Source organism: Grampus griseus, assembly GCF_964374135.1.
Source record: "Grampus griseus genome assembly, chromosome: 19".
NCBI classification, from domain to species: Eukaryota; Metazoa; Chordata; class Mammalia; order Artiodactyla; family Delphinidae; genus Grampus; species Grampus griseus.
Window position 1 is genome coordinate 53173717 of NC_139013.1, and position 22083 is coordinate 53195799.

Genomic DNA, 22083 nt, shown 5'->3' on the forward strand with positions numbered 1-22083 from the left:
ATTTGTGATTGTGAGGACCTTGCATTTGGCCGTGAGGAGAGTCACACTTGTACCCAGCGAGTTCTGTGGGTTAGTGACCAGCCAAGTAATCTCCTCACTTGACAGATTAAGAATGGGAACACACAAGCATGGAAGGATGTATAAATCAAGACTGACATTGTGAATAGAATGATTCAGAAGATGGGATTAAACAGCTTAATGATAGTCATTGTGAATCACAATGTCAGCTTTAGTATAATTCTAATGATGTACTTGCTAACGCTAATGAGGTTTGATAGAATAAAATTAACAATGTCCAAACAGCTGTATGCTTTCACAACAAAGGAGCCATATCTCAGAGCAGACTGATACATCTTCGCCGTGGGGGATTTTAGTCAATTGATTTGTTTTTTCTCTTTTAGGATATATTTAAATTTGAAAGAACTTCTCCTATCCCAAGACAAAAGAGGTCCATTGTGGTATCTCCCATTTTAATTCCAGAGAATCAGAGACAACCTTTCCCAAGAGATGTTGGCAAGGTAAGTCAGACAAAGAAAACCGCTAAAGCATGCTTTTATTGTGAGATGAGCATACACGAGACAAGCTGACTCTGACTGGCTTGGCGACCAGCAGGAAGTGGCCTCAGATCCTCTGTGGTAAGAGGCCAGATTTTTTTGCCAAGAAAAGAATGTCAAAGGTCATGAAAAAGGGAATTTACAAAAAACAAAAACAAAAAAACACAACAACACCTTTGTCATGATTTTGAGATCTACATGGTAGATAATGATGTAAGAGTTGTGACATGAGGATGTCTTTGGTTAAGCAATAGAGTCACGGCTTTTGTAGATGATGCCCAGGCCGTCCTCCAGTTCAGTCCCCTTAGTATACCCGGATGATGATAGATCAAAGGAACTAAACCATACTAACCAGATCCAGAAAGCACTGTCACATGAATCAGAGAAACAACTTTTCCAGGAAGAAATAGTCACTGTTAAATAGGCAGAAATACTGATGTTGCCTGGTCAGCACACCCTCTCCCCATAGGAAAGCCGACATGGAGAATTGAATTTTCACCAGTTCATATTTTTCAATGATCTCGGGATTTGAGCAATGGTGGTTAGTTGAATGGATGATCTGAATGGCTGGTGCTATTGGATTGTTTATCTATTCATTGAATCAATAAGGAGCACCTGTTATATGCCAGACTGCAAGATTGAGATCGGTTTAGTGGAGGTGTGAACAAGCGTCCAAGCCTCTATTGTTATAGAGCTTGTGTTCTAGTGGGGAGGTAGATTTTTTCAATGAGTAAATAAATGAGAAAACTGCAGAGGATAACAAATGCTGTGAGTAACAGACACGGGGTGATGTGAAGAAGAGTAAATGGCAGGACCAGGGTGAAGAGGGAGGAGGGAATCTCGGCACAAATGACCTGGAGCAGCTGGGTCGTGTCCCTGACGTTTGAGTGGGGGCGGGAAGAATGAGAAAGGAATAGCCAAGGGGAGGTCGGGAAAACCATAGACTTGGCAGCGGCAACTGCGTGTGCAAAAGCCTGGAGGTGCAAAAGAATGAGGTGGATTTGACTAGCAGAATGCCTGGTTGGCTGCAATGTAGTGAACAAGGAAAAGAGTGATAAGAGTTGAAGTCAGAGAAGTTGGCCTGTCATGTGGGTCTTGGAGACCATAGTGATGAATAGGATTTTCATCGTGCATGCAGCCAGAAACCACTGGAAAGTCTCCCAGGTGTGTTTGTGTGTGTCTGGACCTTTTGAAAGGTCCCTCTGGCTGCCTTGTAGGGAACGATCTGTGGGAGCAGAGTAGTAGGGAGGAGTGGACACACACAAACAGCCAAGAAGGAAGGTTTTATAGTGACCCGGGCAAGAGGTTAGTGTGACTTGGACTATTAGAAATCTATTTCTATTGGAAATTAGAAACATTCATAATCTGATATCCTGATAATAACCATATTTATGATTTTAAACTATCACTGTACCAAAGATGCAAAATCTTGCCAGATTTCCAGGATATGATGCAAAGGGAAGCAGAGCTCTTCTGAGAGGACAGTGGTACAGCTGACGTGCCCTGGCCCTTTGGACAGCCCTCGCCTCTGTCATGGCCTTTGTGTAGGTTTCCCTGAAGCCAAGGATAGCACTCACCAAGGGGCCAGAGTCCTCAAGTCTGCAAGACTCTGCCCCCAGACAGTTTGAGGCACAAGCTGCACCCTTGTTCTGCAGGTCTCCTTCATGTACGCTTGGTGTTTTCAGCCCTCGCTGTGCATCAGAGTCACCTGGGGCAGTTAAAATACAGATGCCAGTCTCCACCCTCAGAAATTGACTCAGTTGGTCAGGGGGTGAAGACCAAGCACCAGCATTTTTAAGAGATCCCAGGTGATTCTGATGCACACTCAGGTTTAAGGAGGTCTGAGCTAAAATACTTTCTCCTCCCCTGCCTACCACTAAACTATAGTACTTTCAGTATAGGAATTTCAATTCTATTAATTAGTTTACAACAAGGGTGAATTATCACATCTCACTTGCCTGGAAATTTTGTTGTCCTGCCATAATTATTATGAGCACCACCTTTCCCCTTAAACTTGTCCAGCTTTGGACAGTAAGTTATGTGGTCATCCTAAAGCTTCCTCCAGCCCCATACATTTGTCCCCCCTCAGTATATTTAGAGAGTTTTCACAAGGCTCTTTCCTTAAGATACATAATGGATCAATAAGTATGCAGCTAACTAAGGACATTCTTCTGCATGGTTTCTTACTTGTTACAGCCTCAGAACACAATTTGTTTTTCAAGCTGAAGACTTCTGTCTCCTTAGCCCCTATGTACTGCCCACCTGGGTTCAGCCCTGGGTTTCAACCTGGGTTCTCTACAAACAACAGCTTTTCTAAGTGCAGTAGTGTACTAACATCATAATGGTGTGAAAGCCTCCCAAACCTCCCGATGGCTTTTACAGAATAACTGCACTGCCTTGCAAGAATTCTGTGTTTGTCCATGCTTCTTAGGCCTTTGAAGGAACATATTTCCCTCTTTGTCTCTGCCTGTTTTTATTCATTCCTCTTATTCTTCTATTTATATCTTATATCATATCCTAATCAATCTGCCTATAGCTGACAAGCAAGGCTCTGTCGAGCTGTGAGAAGATACAGGAGTCTTCACTGAGTGCTGGGGAGGCTGGGAGAAGGGAAAAGAGACCCAGGAGGCAGGGCTTTGGCCTCCACACGTCACCACTCCCATCCACCCAAACTCTACGAGTCAGGCAGCTCTAATCTTATAAATATTACATATCAGATTTCAGTGTAGAATGTCATTTGAAGAAGAGATTCTGTGGGCATAAAGACAGTTGTCTTACTTTGGGTTCCCTGAGACAAGAATTCAAATGTAGGTAATTTCTATACCAGTAATACTGGTAAGGGAGTGAAGGAGTGATGCAGGAAAGGGGAAGCAGCCAGTTGAGAGGCCTGTTTACCACTGTGGGTGACTGGATTGTAATCCCACAGAGAAAGGCTAGAAAATGGTGTAAGACACACTCTCAGGGTTATCCTGTCCACGGAGGAGGGAGCTGGGGTATTTATATACCATCCCTATCCGTCTGGTTGAGGGCTGCTCCCAGAAGTCTAAACTCCCCAGCACATCCATCATGCCCTGTGTTCTGTGCACCAGCACAATGGCCTTCTGAGGCTTGCGGGAGAGCCTTTAGGCATCATGGTGGCTGGTGTGCACTGAAAAGGTGAGGTGCAAGGGACTGGGACTGGGCACTGATGAATTCTGCTCTATCACTAAACTTGATATAAACACTGTTGCTTTGCAGGCCAGATTTTTTCTCTTTGTCTCATCTCCTGCTCCCAACTCGTTTCCTCAACTAACTTTCTTATGCCTCGTGCCTTTGAAGCCACTGCACTTGCCTCTCTCCAATAATAAGTACTTGTTTCATCCCAGGAGGGAAAACCTCTGAAATTTAACCCAATTCATATCAATTCATATCAATAATATCAATATGCAGCCTCTGCTATTTACAAGGCACTGTGCAAGGGGCTGCTGATTTAATGGCAAAGGAAACAGAGGCCTTGATCTCACAGGATTAGAGAAGAGTAGAAAAAATCATCACAAATTCTTTATTTGTCACAATAAAGTGTAAGCACTTTTCGTCTATTATGTTGAATTTTCATAATAACAAGCCCACGAGGACCATCTTCCAAGGTGCCGAATGAGGGTAATGAGACTCAGAGGGATGGTGTAACCTGTCCGAAATCACACACTTAACTGCAGAGGCACGCTTTGTGCCACCTCTTTGAGATTTCACAGTCTGCACTCTTAACCAGTAGGCTCAGGGCTACGGAGTGCAACCTGAGAATTCTCTTGCATGGAGTGAAATGTCCTTGCTGAAAATTACTTTTTTAAAATATCATTAAAACTAAGTTTAATACCTTGAAATGTGCCAAGAAATAAGATGGTTAGAGGGGTGGATCAATGGATAGATATATGACAAAGCAAGTAGAGCAAAATGTTAATGATGGAATCTAGGTGATGAGCGCAGTTGATCACTGTGAACTTCTTTCAACTTTCCTACGTGTTTGGAAATTTCATAATACAATGTTGGGAAAAATTAAGTATAAAATTATTATAAAAGGCAGAAGAGCTGGCATGTTGGCACGAAAGTACTTTGTCTTACAATTCGGGATGGTGAATGGAGACCAAGTATTTGTCTCTTTATTTTCTTTTTTGTCATATTTTATCACAATCTGAATTTCTTTAAAGAATGAAGACCCATATACTAGAGGGTAACGATATCAAAAGCAAGGTGCTGCAGCGATTTCGCCCCCGTGGGAGATTTCTCACAGTTCAAGGCCATGCCACGTAGAATTACATATTCACTAAAAAGCTATGCAGGCAGCTCTAGGTATTAGGCAAAGTTTTGACATACACATATTTTATCTATCTGCAAAATAATTAATTAGTTGGTAAGTAGCTAAATTATTAGAATTTGGGGGCTGGTTTTCCATCATATCTCTCAGTGTTTCTGAAAAAAGGGTAGAACACCCAGCTGTGAACACATTTCCTCAGACCTGTGATTTCCTTCCCATTTTTGAATTCTAGACAGCAGGGAGGATCTGCGAGTATGTGCCCTGGAGAGAAATGTGTAATTCCCAACATAACCTTTTTTTTTCTTCCTCCCCCTTCAGTGTATGACTATTTCAAAATTTGGGCCATAAATAATTTCTCAGTTTTACCAATTTTCACTGATAAATATTTGATTGCGTCTATAGAGATTTTTGAGTTGATTGAGAGCAGGGGACTTGAAATCTGTGAGGCAGCAAGGAGGTCTTTTGGAGATGTATTTTATTCTGTTTTATATTAAGTTTGAAAGACAAGTCATTTATGAAGTGCTTGTTAGAGATTCTATTTTCATCACAAACCCTTTTCATCAAAACCAATGAAAGTACATTTTACTGAAATTCCTTTTTTTATATCCCCTATAAATTGGTAGAATGAGCCTTTAGAAGGACATATTTAACCCAGGATGGAAGAAATACGTAATGGGACCATGCACTCTTTGTAAAGGGAATCAACGTAGATCATTAGACCAAATCATGAAAACCACTCAACCAGGACTCTGCTTTGATTGTGTCATGAATGTAAGTCACACCTGAGGATAATTTATGGCAGGTCCTAAATATTTCTCAGGGTTCTGGATGTATACCATGGTTAGAGGTCTCCCCACATCCAGGAACTCTGTATCTCCCCTTTACGCCCACCTATGCAAACAGGTGCCAAGGAGTCTTATGGCCTTGGGATTAAATTTGTTTTACTCCATTTAATAGTCCTTTGCAACACTTTGCGAACCCATGGGTGCCAAGCTGCATCCCCAGAAGCTGGACCAGAAAGCTGATACTAAATGCATCCCCATCGAGCACTACTCCATCTCACCTTTCTACTGATATGTAGACTTAGGGTACCTTGCTCCATTCTGTTGCCTGATTTATTTTATATAATCATCATCAGCCTTTTAAAATCCATTTTTTCACACCTTTTATTCAAGTCTAACTACATGTCTCTTCTCAAAAATTTATATGTTTCATTTCCCCATTTTCAAACAAGTAGCAGTTTTATTCAGTGACTAAAAGTTACCATTGGTTGTTGTATAGGAGAGAAATTTGAATATAGGTGATCTAAGATGTCCAGAAGCTTAGTGCTCAAAATTTTCTTGGTGAGATGACCAGCAGAATTTATTTCTACATTCAGCAACCCTAGTTGTACACATGCATTTCATATTTCCATGACTTTGAACTCTTCCCTCTTTCTGGGACACGCCCTCTTCATCCCCACTCCATAGGCCCACCCCATTTACATTCTAAGGTTGTACATCCAATGGCACATTTGCATCGCTGAAGAAAGTTCCACGTCTACTCTGTCCAGCATGGCAGCCTCTAACCGCGTGTGGCTGTTGAGCTCTTGAAATGTAGCGAGTGTGATTGAGGAACTGGATTTTTGCACTGTATTAAATTTTAACTGATTTTAATTTAAACTTAAAAACTACTGCTTGATCCAGTTACTGGAGGAACAACTTGCATGTGAATCTGACTTTTCAACTGTAAATTTTTTTTAATTGAAGTATAGTTGATTTACAATATAGTTAGTTTCAGGGGAACAGCCAAGTGATTCAGTTATACATCTATATATATTTTTCAGATTATTTTCCATTATAGGTTATTACAAGATATTGAATCTATCTTGTAAATTTTAATCTAAATACAGATTAAATATTTTTGTTGAAAATATAATGTCCAAATTGAGATGTAAGTTAGGATTTTAATGGAATGTATCTCATTAATAATCCTCATGTAGATGTCATGTTGCAATAAAATTATTTTGGATATATTGCTATGATTAAAATTAATCTCATGTTTTTTTGGGTTTTTTTTTTTTTTTTTTTTTTTACTTTTTTTAATGGAGCTACCAGAAAATTTTAACTTAGTTATATGGCTCGTGTTAGATTTCTATTGGGCAATGCTGGGCTATATTTAAGCCTATATTTAAAAAAATTTTTATTTTATATTGGAGCATAGTTGATTAACAATGTTGTGTTAGTTTCAGGTGTATAGCAAAGTGATTCAGTTATACATATACATGTATCTATTCTTTTTCAAATCTTTTCCCATTGAGGTTATTACAAAATATTGAGCAGCGTTCCCTGTGCCGTACAGTAGGTTCTTGTTGGTTATCTGTTTTAAATACAGCAGTCGGTCTCCTCCATGGAATTTTTGTTTGATCTCCTTTACACATTTGTTTATACCTCTTAGATGACACAACACATTTTGAGCAGCAATATAGTTTCTTTTGTATTTTTCTTCCCATTAACTGTAATTTACCAAGGGTAGTGAGTGATCCAGTACAGTGCCTAACACATAGTAGGGACTTAAATATTCTTTGACTTGAATTCTAACCAGGTCTATGGCTGGTTGGCTAAGGTATTCACCAGTTACTAATTTAAGTGACCATAGCTGGTTTGTTGTTAAAAAGGAATTAACAGACCATTATGTGATCAGTCTGGATGTTTCCAGCAAATTTTAATTTTCTACAGTGGCAGTGAGGCTACCAGATAAATTGCTTGGCAGTCAACCATTATGTCAGGTCATGTAAGCATCCTTAGCAGATCGTGATAGATTTGATGCTGATGGATTGTGTGTGTGTGTGTGTGTGTGTGTGTGTGTGTGTGTGTGTGTGTGTGTGTAAAGGGGGAGGGGGGAGGGAGAGAGAGATGGGGGGGTTAAAAGGGAGGAGGGGAGAGAGAGAAAAAATAAAGAGGCAGAAAGAGTGAGAAAAGACAGTGACTCTATTTCTGCATTTGCTTATACATGCAATGACATTTTAAATCTACTCAAATAAAAAACTCAAAACTTCTATTCACAACTGAGCAGAGTTAATTCTAACTTATTTTGACTAAGTCTAATGAAAGCTTATATTCACCATTAGCAAGTGTTGCCCTCTTTCTGCAAAGTTTAATTAATGATAAAACATAATTGAGTTGTTTTGGTTCTTTGCCAAATACATATATATGCAAAAATGCCCTCCATGATATACATCCAGTGAATAAAGGCATCTTAGCCTATAGAGGAAGCAATATTTTTAGCCCTGAGTTTATCACCCTGCAGTTCTCAATGTGAAAGTTTCCTGGGGCTTTATTGTTTTGTACTTTTGGCCTCAGACCGAATTTATGTTTAATTATTTGAGAACGTTAAAGGATCTGGCATTTCAGCTCGAGTTAGCACCCTAGAAGTGGGAGAATTGAGGAATTTTCAAATTCAACTAGAGTCTTCCACATCAAATGAGTATCAGGATCTAAGCCAAACATGGCTCTCATTGTTGTCCTGTGCAGGTCTTATAACAACCCTATAAGGTACTACACCCATTTCTCAGGTGGGGAAGTCGAAATTGAGAGAAGTTAAGTAACTTGCCCAAGGTAACACAGGTAAAAGAGTGGCAGTACTGAACCCTAGGACTCTTCAATGATTTCTGCACCGTAACATACGCGAATGTTTAGTTTCCGTGGGTCTTTGCTGTTTGCATAGCACGCTCACATGCAGAAACCACACGTACCCTCAGCAACCAATCTTATGTCCCTGTTGTACCATTGAGGAAACTGAGGCCAAGCACCATGCAAGACTTGTAGTCTACTTGTGGTACAGACTGCGTCATGTAAGTTGAGTTCCTGCAGCATCGCCATCTGCCATGTACTAGGGTTCTGGATGGATTTCAAAATAGCACATGGCATGGGTTAAGGAATAGGCTGTTTGGAGGCAGAGGAAAGGACACATACGAGCCAGGGGTCAGCCAAAGATGAGAAGCACTGCTCCCCATTCCCCAGAATCCTGCAGAGAGAGGTGCTAGGGCCTGTGCAGACAGCTGAGCACACTGGATAGGTTTGCCAGAGAACACACTCTGCTCCCATGGTTCTCCCTTCTTAGCTGGCCAGTGGACAGGTAATCAGACTTCTGAGGGTATCTGGCAGCCTGAGTGCAGGTACCCAGGTTTATAGGAGTCATCTGAGATTCCAGATGTCCAAAGCCACATGCCTGGGGCAGTGGTATACTAGTAACCTGGCTCCTGGGGACAAGGGGAGCCCTGATTTGTAGTGTTTGATGCTCTCTCTGGTGTAAATACCTCCGCAGTAGCAAATTACAAGCTGCCAACTTGCAAAATTCTTGAATATTTAACACTTGGCTTTCACGAAGCAGTAGGAGCTGGCTCCATCATACCAGTGACCTTGGGCCCGTAGAATGTGACCCTGGATAGGGTCAGGATACACTGACCCCATGTGGAGTAGTGCTCGAGTGGAACCTCCATTTGGGGAAGTGGCTTACCCAGTTAGCCACCCATCCCAGGCTTTAGCTTGTTGCTTGTCCAGAGTGAGCACCAGGGTCGTTTCTGGACAGCTTTGCTCCTTGAAGTGCACGAAGTAACTTGTGTAAGGTCCCACAGCCAGTGCAGAGTAGACGCAGACATTGAGCCTGTGCTCTTTGAGCTCCTCCACGCCTCTCCTCCTTTGCACAAAAATTCCCTGAGTCAGTTTCCCGAGGCTGACAAATTCTGTGACAGTTGTCCCAATTCTACCTGGAAAATGAGAAAGGTAGAGATAAAATTCTCTGTGAAGTGTGGAGAAATGAGGGTTAACTGCACAAATGTTTATTTGATGTGTGTGTTTGCACACTGAGTCGAGACCAGAGGTCATGTCTTAGCTTAAAGAGTAGACCACGTGTTGACAAGCAGAAAACGGCTCTCTTTGCTGTAAAGAAAGCTACTTTCTCCCTTCAGACCACATGATTTTTGTCAGTATCTCTGCTGACAGCCCTGTTCAAAGGGAGCCACAAGGAACAGAGTGAAAGCAGAAAAGGCCAACTTTGGTGTAATTTAGAGATATCACTGCTCATTTTTCTCAGCCCCAAGACTACAGCTAACTCAGTCAACAAGGGCTGAGAAGGAGCAGGGCCTGGGGCGCCATGGGGAATGGATTGGACCTTTTGTGGTCAGACCTCCAGTTCCAGCTGGGCAGAAGATCGAGGCAGAAATGGATGGACACAGAAACAGGACAATAGATGGTTTTCTGCAGAGGGCGAGGGATGAGTGAAAAATCCACATTTATTTCCTTTGCTAGCTTGAAACTCACCCTCACTTCCAAATGGAGTTACAGGGCAGAGACTTCACTGTGGAGCTGGGTCCCTGGGCACAGTGCCTTCCAGGCACCTGGGCTTGGCCTGCCTCTGTAAGCAGCAGTGGGGGAGCTGGTGGATACAAGACCCTTTGTTGCAAGTTTAAACATTCCCATCTGTGGGTGTGTCCTCTTGTCTTGGGTGATTTGGATCATGACATGAAGAAAAGCCTCAGTTAAGGCCTCTTGGGCAGGGAGATATTCTTCCTATACTGAAAAATTGGGCCTCACTGATTCATTCATTCATTCACTTATTCATTCATTCAGAAATATTTATCAAACAACTATGTGCCTGGCATTGCACTGGCTACTGCCCATAGATTCCCCCTCAAAGAACATCCATTCCAGGGGAGACACAGACCTGTAACCAGGCAGATAAGCACCGTGATAGAGAGCTGTGGAGCGTGGAGATGTTAAGAAGACAGAAGGAGTAATTCCCAAGAGGATTCCTGACTGTTGTGTACCAGTAGGCAAGGAGGTGGAAAGAAAGAGAATCTTCCAGGCAGTGGGAAAAGCATGATCCAATGTCTAGAGGCAAGAGAGAGGCTGGTGTGTCTGGAGAGCTTAGAATAACTGAATATGGCTGTGAGGCAAGGACAACTATTCTGGGAATAGCTAGGGAAGCTAGGATCCATGCATGACCCAATCCTGTGACTCAGAAAAATGGAATGAGACAGAAGTTGTCCTTGCCTCACAGCAACTCCGTAGCGTGCTGAGGAAAGCCACCTGGATGTTGGGTATAGCTGTGGGTCGGTAGACCTTTTGTGAAAGTAAAGCAACTATTTTGTCCCCCTCAACAAAGTTTCAACTTGAGTGAGGCTGCTGTGCTGCCCTTCTTTGAAATAAGAGATCAGCTCTCCCAGAGGAAACAGATGTACCTGCATGTTACATAGAGGTGGACATGCAGACTGGAAGGAAGATCTTTCTTTCAGAGAATGGATTCATTTTGCACCAGCAACAGGCTTGAGGGAACAGCAGGCCCTCAGAAGTCCCTTCCCTGTGTCTTCCCCAGTTTGAACACAAATCCTGCCTGATCCATGCCTAGGGATTTTAGTTTAGTCCTTCTTTGCCGCAGATTTAAAATCTTTTCTTTTTTTTCCTGGCAGCTCAGAAATGCATAACAACTGTGTTCACTGTTGGCCTTCTAGCCTCAGGTTCATTCCAAATACATTTCTTAGTAATTTCTTCTTCGAATGCTGATGTTTGGCCGTGCATTAATATACACAATTCACAGGCTCTGTGTTGCTCAATGTTTAGGTTATTTATTTGACAACTTGAAATTCCTTACAAGTGGTGCTTTCATTTTGTTCCTTCCATCTGGAAATCATTCCTATCGTACCATAGAATAAATCTGTCTTATCCATTTTTTAGTAACTTTTTCCCCTTATTATAAGAATAATAGATGTTCGTGTAAAAACTTTAAAGAAAAAACACTTATTTAACAGTAGAAAAATCTCCCCAGTTGCCCTACTTGAGAAAACCACTGTTGACATCCCAGGACAGTGCCTCTCAGTCTTTGAAGTACATACAGATTTGTGAAAACACAGATTCCTGGCCTCATCCCCAACGTTTGGTCTCCATAATTCTGGAGTAGTGCCTGAGAGTCCCCGTTCTAAGCAGCGCCCGGGTTCTGCTGACCCTCCCGGTTCTGGGGCCTACACTTGGGGAAGCTGTATCCTAAACATACACTATCCACACATGACCATCTGGTACTCAGTGATTTTTTTAAACCACCGGTGTCTCAGAAACATCTTTCAGTCCTCAGATGTCTTTCTTCAGCGTCATGTGGAAAGGCTGTGTGGTATGGCATGCTACTGGTCAGCCATCCTTGAGTTCCAGGGGTTCTTAATGTGGGCTCTACAGGCCTTGAAGGGGTCCATGGATAGATCGGTTCCCTTTGTAATCCAATTTTTTAAATTTTTTGCTCCTAGAATATTTTTCTGAGAAGGATGCCACATGATTTACCAACTGCCAGAGGAGTCCATGACACAAAAATGGTTAAAAACCTCTTATGCTATCCCCAATGGATGGCATTCAGTTGTTTCCCTCCACTAGCTCCCAGCTGTAAATCATATTGCTGTGACCATCACTATTTATAAATCTTTGCCTGAATATATATGTATTAGGCATATATTTGTGTATATATGTGTATACATATATTATATATATTAACAATGGTTACCTTACATGAAACTTCAAACTGTACACAAACAGTCAAAGCTGGTCTAACAGCATATTTCAGGAAAACAGCAAGTTGACTCTCTCCTACATGGGATAGGCTTAAGTCCACTGTGTCCCTGTTCTAGTAAGTTTTTGTCCATTTCTACTTCAGCTCTGCTTCCTTCTGGCACCACCAGCTTCCCCTCCCCACCCATCCCACAACCCCTAGGTCTAGAACATCTTTCTTCTTATGCTGTCCAGCTGTCATCTGGGGCAATATATCCTCAGCCCTGTTGAGGGTTGAAAAATACAGCTAATTGGATATATGCATTCCATACATTCTTGGGAATGTGAAAGAACACTCCTGAAGCCTCTAGTTCCACCTGTAGTTCCTCCAGCATTAAAAACGGCCTCATTTGTGTTGTCTCCTTTCTACCCGAGCAGGGCACTGTTTCTTGGGGTCCTAAACTTTTGACACCAAGTCAAAGAATTTTCTAACTAAGTCTCTTTTTTTCTTTGCTAATCAAGATGTCACTAAGAAATATCAGACATTAGTTGAGAAACCCTGGTTTCTCAATACTCTGCTGGGGAGAATTCCTTCATCCATCTGAGCTGCTCTTCCTTAGGTGGACATGGCAGTAATACTAATACTGATACTAATACTAATAGATTCATCTATGGTTAAGCTCCATGGACACAACTTGGTTACTGCTTCTTTGTACTAAAGTGTCGTACCTCTTCCTGATGTTCGACGGTGGCGTCCAAGTGCGATCTTCTCTTCTCAGTTGGGACCCTGAAAGCCTACCTTCTTCTCTTGTCTCTTAGAAGTATTTCTATGTAGCCATCATGCAAAAATTCTTAAGACATTAACATGATAAAAAATGACTGAAGAATACCTCATGATTTTGTTTCTTCTCACTGTTTCTGTCTCCTGGGAGTGGAATGACCCAAGGCTTATAGCACCAAGGACCCCTAGCAGCACATGTTCCCCAGATAAAGGAAGACTTGCTACATGGTAAATGACCAAGAGTCCTGGCCCACTCGTGTACGATTGTTGAATAGACATTTTGCACTGTTCAATGAACCACTGAGTATGTGAAGTGTTCCCTCGTCCCCTTCCTAAGTCAGAGGAGTCCTCCTAGAAGCTCTTGCTGCTCTTTGCTTGTGTTTATATTTATTGATATTTTAATTATATCCCTTTCTCAATTCAGAGGGATCATAGAATATTAGAGCTGGGAGGAACCCTGGAGATGGCCTGGTCCAAACACCTCACTTAAAAGATAAGACGGGGGCTTCCCTGGTGGCGCAGTGGTTGAGAGTCCGCCTGCCGATTCAGGGGACGCGGGTTCGTGCCCCGGTCCGGGAGGATCCCACATGCCGCGGAGTGGCTGGGCCCGTGAGCCATGGCCGCTGAGCCTGTGTGTCCGGAGCCTGTGCTCTACAACGGGAGAGGCCACAACAGTGAGAGGCCCGCGTACCGCAAAACAAAAACAAAAACAAAAACAAAACAAAAAAAAGTGAACCACTCGGATGCCAATATATTTTTGTAATGTTTCATACAGTAGTTCCCTGTCTTAAGCAAACTGAGGTTAACATACTCATTTTTATTACTGGAAGGGTGGCATTTATCATCATGGCTATCCAAACCATGGGAATAGCCATGGGCAATTCTGGGAATAGCTAGGGAAGCTAGGATCCATGCATGGGAAGCTAGGATCATGCATGACCCAGTCCTGTGACTCAGAAAAATGGAATGAGACACACTCGCATTTGGTTTCTGTTCTGTTGGTGACTAGCTGCTTGACTCTTGGACAGTGACTTAAACCATCTGAGTTCTGTTTCTTATATGAGACAAGGCTGGTAGCACCTTCCATCCACGTTTGGGGAAGGATAAAATGAAATCACCTGTTTGATCATGGTAAGCATACGGCAAGTGCTTGGCCAGCACATCCCTCCTTTTTTTGTCTCCCTTCCTGGCCAAAATCAGTCTATAGAGGTGTTGAGTCGCTGTGAAGATTTCTTCGATGAGGAAGTGAGACAGGCGTTTACTTATTTGGATGTTGAAGGTGTCTTTTTTTCCTGTAGTTGATACCTTTCTGAAGAGTCAAAGTTACCATATAAGTGAACATGATTTAATCAACATGATACTTTATTTATAAATGATGCTAACTTGATTAAGCTTTGTCCAGGCAGAATATTTTTAAAAATTAAGGCAGTAGTGTAGTCCACCTGTCTGCCATTTTCTGTGTTGTAGTTGAGGAGACGGGGACATATGATCAGCAATAAATGCCAATGTAGGCACCCTGAGATCTTGGCCTGGAACATCATAGACGCATCATAATTTTTTGACTGAATAAATATCTATTTCCTGCAGTTGTTACATCACTTATACTGTACCTAGGTCCTGCCAGAGGAAAAATAAAAGGCGAAAAGAGAGACACCCAGACCATCGATTTGTCTGTCTTTTCCCTGCTCAGGCTAGATTTCCCGAAAACATCACACAAGATTCCAGCTGTCAGAATGAGTTCGTTACCTGTGAGCAGAAGGCTCCAGCCACCCAGGTGTCTGTTTCAAGAGCAGCATCCTCTTTTGCAAAATGTTGGCAGAAATGGCCTTCTCTCCTGATAAACAGCAGCTACGGAGCCTGCTGCTCCTGGGCCACGCAGGGTAGGTCAGTGGAGAACAGTGCAGCATGATTCCACTCCACTTTGGCATCACAAGGTTTGCAGTACAGATGGCCCGGCTGCCAACGGAGTTGCCATGGGTGGTGCTCCTTGCCCTTGCTGATATAAGCACGGGGTATTATATTCAATTTTTGGTCTCCGTCCATATGCTGCTCCTCCAGTTTATTTGTCCACATGAAGGGAGATGGAGCACAAAGCAGTAGGACATCCAATTCTGCTTTAATTACAGTGATAAGCTGTTTGTCGAGGTGCCACAAGCTGCAGTGCTGCCTCGTTCCCTGACAAACTCAGAGCAAGGTTGATGCCGACCCCACTGTGGGCCACCGATCGCTGGTCTCAGCAGCGACAGCATCTGGTTTGATATTTACTGTTTGAAACCCAACAGTTATGACTCTGCCATGCCAAGCTTCATGAAAAGGAGAGAGTCACTATCAGAGAGGGTATGTCATTTTGAAGACAGAGGCTTTCGAACGGAGTCACAGGTGCCGGGAACATTCCTGGCATGTCACAGGCGATGTTGTCATTATGAGCAGCAACAATGCAGTCATTATTTCTGAGCTGGTTTAATTGTTCAACAGACACCAAAGGCCATGTCAACGCAGTTCAGCAAATGGAAATAAACATACCTTCATTCAGGGTCCTGTTGCCTTGCTGCTTTGCACTTGTTTTATTTGTTTTTTTCCTGAAGAATTGACTACGGATTGAAAGAATTATTCCAGATCTCTGATTCACTTTAGACATCGTGCTCTCACTTATTTATTTATTCGTTCATTCAATATTTATTGAGTAGTTATTATGCTAGATCTTAGCAACACAGCAGCTGACAGACTGACTTGTGCTCTGCCCTCAAGGCTATTGCTCACATTTCACGGCAGAAGGCCCCACTTGTAGACAGAGTGATCAGAGAAGGTTCCTCAAAGGACGTGAAATTGAAACTGAGACTTGAAGGATGATAAAAGCCATATTTGTAGCCAATAAAAGAATGTTCCAGGTGGAGGGACAGCATCTGCTGAGGCCCCTATGGTTGTGTAAGAGTGTGTAATAGGAAGCTCACCCACTGTGTCTCATGCAATGTAGGGGTTTGTTTATCTCACAGAGCAAGAAGCTTAAATGTAGGCAAAGGCTTTACCTGTGCAGCTATGTCAGAGCCAGCAGTTCTTTTAGTCTTTCCCTCTGGGTCACAAGATGACTACAGAAGCTCAGCATATCCATCATATCCAAGGTCAAGTCAGGAGTGAGGAGAAGGTTATAAGACAACAATTTGTGTCACTTTTTTTAATAGGGAGAAAAGCAAATGTTTTTCCAGAAACTTCCAGTAGATATCTGCTTATATCTCATTGACCAGAATGGTGTTCCATGGGCATCTTGAGTTGCAGGGGCAACTAGAAAAGCAAGAATTAGCTGGGAATACTGGCAATCCAAACAAAATTGGGATCTGGTCATCAAAGAAGAAAGGAGGACATGGATATTTTTTTAAAGTGTTACGTTCAGAGTATTAAAGATCAGACCAATAAGGCTGAACACCAGTGATGGAGAGGTGGGATGTTTGAGGCATGGGTAGGAATCACGTTCTACAGAGCCATGGTAAGGCATTACTACCTACATTTAGCCACGTGTTGAAATCTGCTTGTTCCACCTTCTAAATGTTCCTCACATCTTCCTGCCTCCCTCCACCCTTCCCTCCGAAGGTCCCAGTTTAAGATATGGTCTTGTCTTCCTGAGACTTGTGGTCGTTTTCTAACTCGGCTCATTTGCCTCCATTTCCTGCCTGCTCCAATCCATTTACTGTCAGTGGCCTTTAAAAAGGAAATCTATTAGGTAAACTATGGACTTGGGGTGATAGATGCGTCAGTACAGTCTCATCAGTTGTACCAGATGTTCCACTCTAGTAGGGGATGTTGATGATGGAAGGGACTATCCATGTCTGGGGGATGGGGGTGAGTATGTGGGAAATCTCTCTACGTTTGCTTAATTTTGCTGTGATGAATCTAAAACTGCTCTGAAAAATAAAGTCTAATAAAAAAGTAAATCTGCTTAAAATTCCTTGTGGCTCCCTACTACTGAAGTTCTAAGCTCCTCCGTGTGAACTGCAAGTCATTTTTGACCTGGCCCCTTGTACTGCAGCCTCATTCCCTATCACTTCCTCCTTCCACAATTTGTCACAGCCTTCCTGGGTTATGTTCTAGAAATACTCAGCATGAATATTTTTCCCTCCCTCAAGTACTTTTCTTCTGGTAAATTCCAGTTAGAGCAAGTGTGCTCTCCTCTGAGCTTGAGTTGACTTGCTCATGGAGAGGGAGCTTCCTTCCCGTCTCCCCTCGTGCTCCTCCCTGGTATGGTACACATCCCAGTAGAGGGCTTCCGTCTGTTCACCTGGTGTCTCCTTCCCGCTAGTGTCTGAGGTCATGGGGAGATGCAACCTCGCCTGACTCATCTTGGTTCTCTGGGCCTAAGCCCAGCACCTGTGCACCTACATAAGCCAAAACTATGGGGCCAGTGGAATTGATAAGAAGGTCAGGACTCAGTAGGCTCTGGTTACTCTTTGCGGCATTACTGTGTCAGGGACCAGAGGGATGGCTGTAGGCACAGGGGCTGAGAGAACATGGGCAGTAGCGTATGGACTCAGTCCTTTGTGATTGGCTGGCAGAACTAGGAGAGCCGTAGGAGCAATGGATAAGATAATGGACTGTGGAGCAGGACTGCCTTGCTTCAATCCCACCCCTGCCATTTGCCAGCCAGGTGACTCTGGTCCAGATAATTGATGTCTCTGTGCCTCAGTTTCTACGTCTGCACAGTGGAGGTGATAACAGTACCTGCCTATTAGCATTTCCCTGAGGATTAAATAAGACAACCATTGAGAGAATTCTGACATATGGTAAATTCTCAAACCATATTAGCTATTGTTGTAGAGTGTTACTATTACTGTGATACAGTTAATATCTTCAGACTTAGGACTTACAGCAGGTAGTGTGAATGTCACTTTGGAAGACCCCGAGATAGATTTCCCCTTATACCATTAATATTTATCCTCAGAGACACTATTTTGCTTATTCAAAAATACTTACTCTGTTTTTAAAAGGCCATTTTCAGGTCCTTTTTATACAATAAGGAGTGCTATTCCAGTCCTAACAATAATGTCCTAAAGAAAATCTTAGTATACTCATCATCTTAAATTAAGGTAATTGAAAACCACTGTTGAAAAGTGAAGCCCAAGTGTATCAGAAAATTAATTCAATTATAAATAACAAGAATTGACTGTATTTGAAGGTGCATGAAGTATAGAATCATAGTTAAACATTTAAGGAGTATGTCCTTATCTTGTTACTATGGCTACAGGTTACTCCAAGATACAGTGGTTCTGTGGTAACAATGGAATTACATTATTTCCTGTCCATATTGAAATATTCAGCAACTAATTTCCTGTAGCTTCATAATAAATCATGTTAATGACCTCAGAGGTGGAAACCACAGTGGTGAGATTGTCTCCACGCTTTAAGGTTATTCCATTAAACAAAGCAGAGAAAACACGTTTATACTCATTTGACCAGGAAGTACAGGGAAGCTCTTAATAAGAGATGGCAATGACATTTCATTGGGAGGTGCTAACTTTAACTCACATGTTCAGTATTACTTATTCATTGGGTCCATGATAGGATCGCCACTGTGAGAAAATTAGTTTCATACAGGCAAAGACTGAGAAGGAACTCAATTCCACAAATAGTTCATGGAGACCTATTATGTGCTGGGAACCTATCAGGTAGAACCTACCCCATACTCTATTCTTTATCTGTTAAAATTTTTGTAGTAATTTTTGTGTACCACCAAAATATTCAGAACAGTAGGAATAATGAAAAAAGCAAGCATAAATGAGGTCTAAAATCCCTATCGTCAGAATCAGTTACTCCAAAGTCTTCATGAAGTCCTGCAGATGGCAAATGATTAAAAGCATCATTACGGTGGAGCTGGCTCATGCCAGCTTGCAGCAGCTGATACGCATCTTTCCCCAACTCTGTTCACTTCAGCAAGTTGAATTCAGCCGTGAGGGGAGTACTTATACCATGGAAATGGATCAAAGGCCTAAATGAAAAGTGCAAAACTATAAAACATAGGAGAAAATCTAGATGACCTTGGGTTTGGTAATGAGTTTTTAGATAAGACACCAAATATCATGATACAAGGAAAAAAAGCTAATAATTGGGCTTTATTAAACCTTCTGCTCTGCATAAGACACTGTTAAGTGACTAAAGAGAAGTCACAGTCTGAGAGCAAATATTTGTAAAAACACATATCTGATAAAGGAATTGTCTCCAAAACACATAAAGAATTCCTTTTTTAAAATAAATTTATTTATTTTTGACTGCATTGGGTCTTCGTTACTGCAATTGGGCTTTTCTCTAGTTGCGGCGAGCGGGGGCTACTCTGCGTTGCAGTGCGCAGGCTTCTCATTTCGGTGGCTTCTCTTGTTGCAGAGCATGGGCTCTAGGCGGACGGGCTTCAGTACTTGTGGCATGTGGGCTCAGTAGTTGTGGCATGCGGGCTCTAGAGCGCGGGCTCAGTACTTGTGGCGCACGGGTTAGTTGCTCTGCAGCATGTGGGATCTTCCCGGACCAGGGCTCAAACCCGTGTCTCCTGCATTGGCAGGCGGATTCTTAACCATTGTGTCACCAGGGAAGCCCAAAACACATAAAGAATTCTTAAAACTCAACAAGAAAACAAAAAACTCAATTCAGTCATGGGCAAAAGATTTGAAAACTTACTTCAAGAAAAAAGACATATGGCTAGGAAATAATCATATGAAAAGATGTGCAACATCATTTATCACTAAGGAAATGCAAATTAAAACAAGATGACACTACATACCTATTAGAATGGTGAAAAGAAAAACAACAACAAAAACAATACCAATTGCCGGCAAAGATGCAGAGCAAACAGGAGCTCTCATTCACTGCTGGTGGGAATGCAAACTAGTACAGCCACTTTGGAAGACAGTTTGGTAGTTTCTTATAAAGCGAAACATAATCTTACCATATAACCCAGCAATTGCACTTCGAAGTATTTACCCAACTGATTTGAAAACTTATGTCCACACAAACCCCTACACATGAATGTTTACAGCAGCTTTATTCAAACCTTGTTTAAAAACCAGAAGCAGACTTCCTGGTGGCGCAGTGGTTAAGAATCTGCCTGCCACTGCAGGGGACATGGGTTGGAGCCCTGATCCAGGAAGATCCCATATGCCGAGAACCAACTATGCCCATGCGCCACAACTACTGAGCCTGCGCTCTAGAGCCCGCAAGCCACAACTACTGATTTCACCTGACACAACTATTGAAGCCAGCGTGCCTAGAGCCCGCACTCCGCAACAAGAGAAGCCACGGCAATGAGAAGCCTGCACACTGCAACGAAGAGTAGCCCCCACTCACTGCAGCTAGAGAAAGCCCGTGCAGCCAAAAATTAACGAATTAATTAATTTTGAAAAATGGAGCTATCTTGTATTCAGTGTTTAAAAAAAGAATAAAACCCCAGAAGCAACCAAGATGTCATTCAGTAGGTGAGGGGATAAACAAACTGTGGTACATCTGTTTGATGGAATGCATTTAAGCCATGCAAGGGCATGAATGAGTTTAAAATGCATATTTCTAAATGAAAGACACCAGTCTGAAAAGGCTATACACTGAATGATTCCACTTATGTGACATTCTGGAAAAGGGGAAACTACTGAGGCGGTAAGATCAGTGATGGCCAGAGGCTTGGGAGGTGGGAGGGTAGGGTTGAGTAGATGAAGCACAGCAGACTTTTTAGGATGGAAGAACTGTATGTTACCATACGGTTCTGAATGGTACCGCAACAGTGGAGACATAACACTGACGCTGTCAGAACCCTTAGAACTTGACATAGGATCCCAGGATGGAACGCAGGAGGTGGCAAAACAATCAAACTGTCTTACAAGCGCGTGAAACAGCCTCACAGAGGGAGTGGGGAAGAAACTGATGACCTAAATAACTTTGGAAATGAGTGGAATCCCTCAGACTGTAAGGAAATGAAACTGTACAGAGCGCTGTACTCTAATTAAGAAAGTTCTTTCCCATGAGGGTACAGGTTAACAATTCTGAAACCATTACACATATATACTGGAACTGAACAATTCAGCACATCGGTGGAGACAGTGGGAGTCAGGTTTCTCACAGCTGGAGTGGCAGTGGTTTACAGATAAGCAAGGGAAGGAGGCTAGAATGACCCACCTGGTAAAGGAATAGTGCTGGAGACCAGTACAAACCATGCTTGGTCTAATGCTCTACTGTTGCCATCTTGAAATTCTTAATAACTTTTTATCAAGGGGCCCTGCATGCTCATTTTGTGCTGGGCCCCCACCAATTGTATAGCCAATTCTGTATTTAACAACCATGCTCTAAATGTTGATGTTTCCATGGGTTCCGGGTGTGGCTCCCTTTTTCCTTACATTCTACCCTCTCTTTGGTCACCTTCACCCATTTTCATGACTTCAACTCAACCCAGGGCCCTGACAACTCACACATCTATAACGCTGCTCACTTTGACCCTACTGATACTCAGACTTGAATTTCAATTGCTTGCTTCATGTCCTCAGGATTTTCTCCAGATCTCGTAAACTCACCGTATCACCAAATGAGCTCATAAAGTACTTTCCCTAGCTCCTGAATCTGCTTCTCTTATATCATATCATATGTACATAAAAAGCCTGAATCAAGCAAATGAAAAGTAAATCTCAGCATCACCTTGGAACTTTTCCGCTTCCTTACCCCCATTCAAGTATCACCAAGGCTCACTAACTATGTCTGAAATCCCCCCACGTCATTTCATATTCCGCATCTCTACTGTACTCCATTATCTCTCCTCCAGTCCACAATAGGAGAGACCTCCTTCCACCTGTCCTCCTCTATTCTGATCCAACTATTCTCAAAATTTCCTCCAGAGTAACTTTACTAAAACTCAAAATAGATAATACCAGTCTCCTGCTTACCACCTTTAATGGGCTGATACTGAGTAAGGATGTAGTTTAAGCTCTTCAGTGA

At 42.4% G+C, this 22083-nt stretch overlaps 1 protein-coding gene across 1 annotated transcript in view; it reads left to right on the plus strand.

The window, feature by feature from the left end:
* Positions 1-22083, plus strand: part of CDH13 (cadherin 13) — a 1031132-nt gene that overhangs the window by 454611 nt on the left and 554438 nt on the right. The window contains exon 4 of the mRNA XM_082677069.1: positions 402-518. Within this exon, the coding sequence (XP_082533195.1) occupies positions 402-518 (117 nt within the window). The remainder of the gene's footprint in view (positions 1-401; positions 519-22083) is intronic.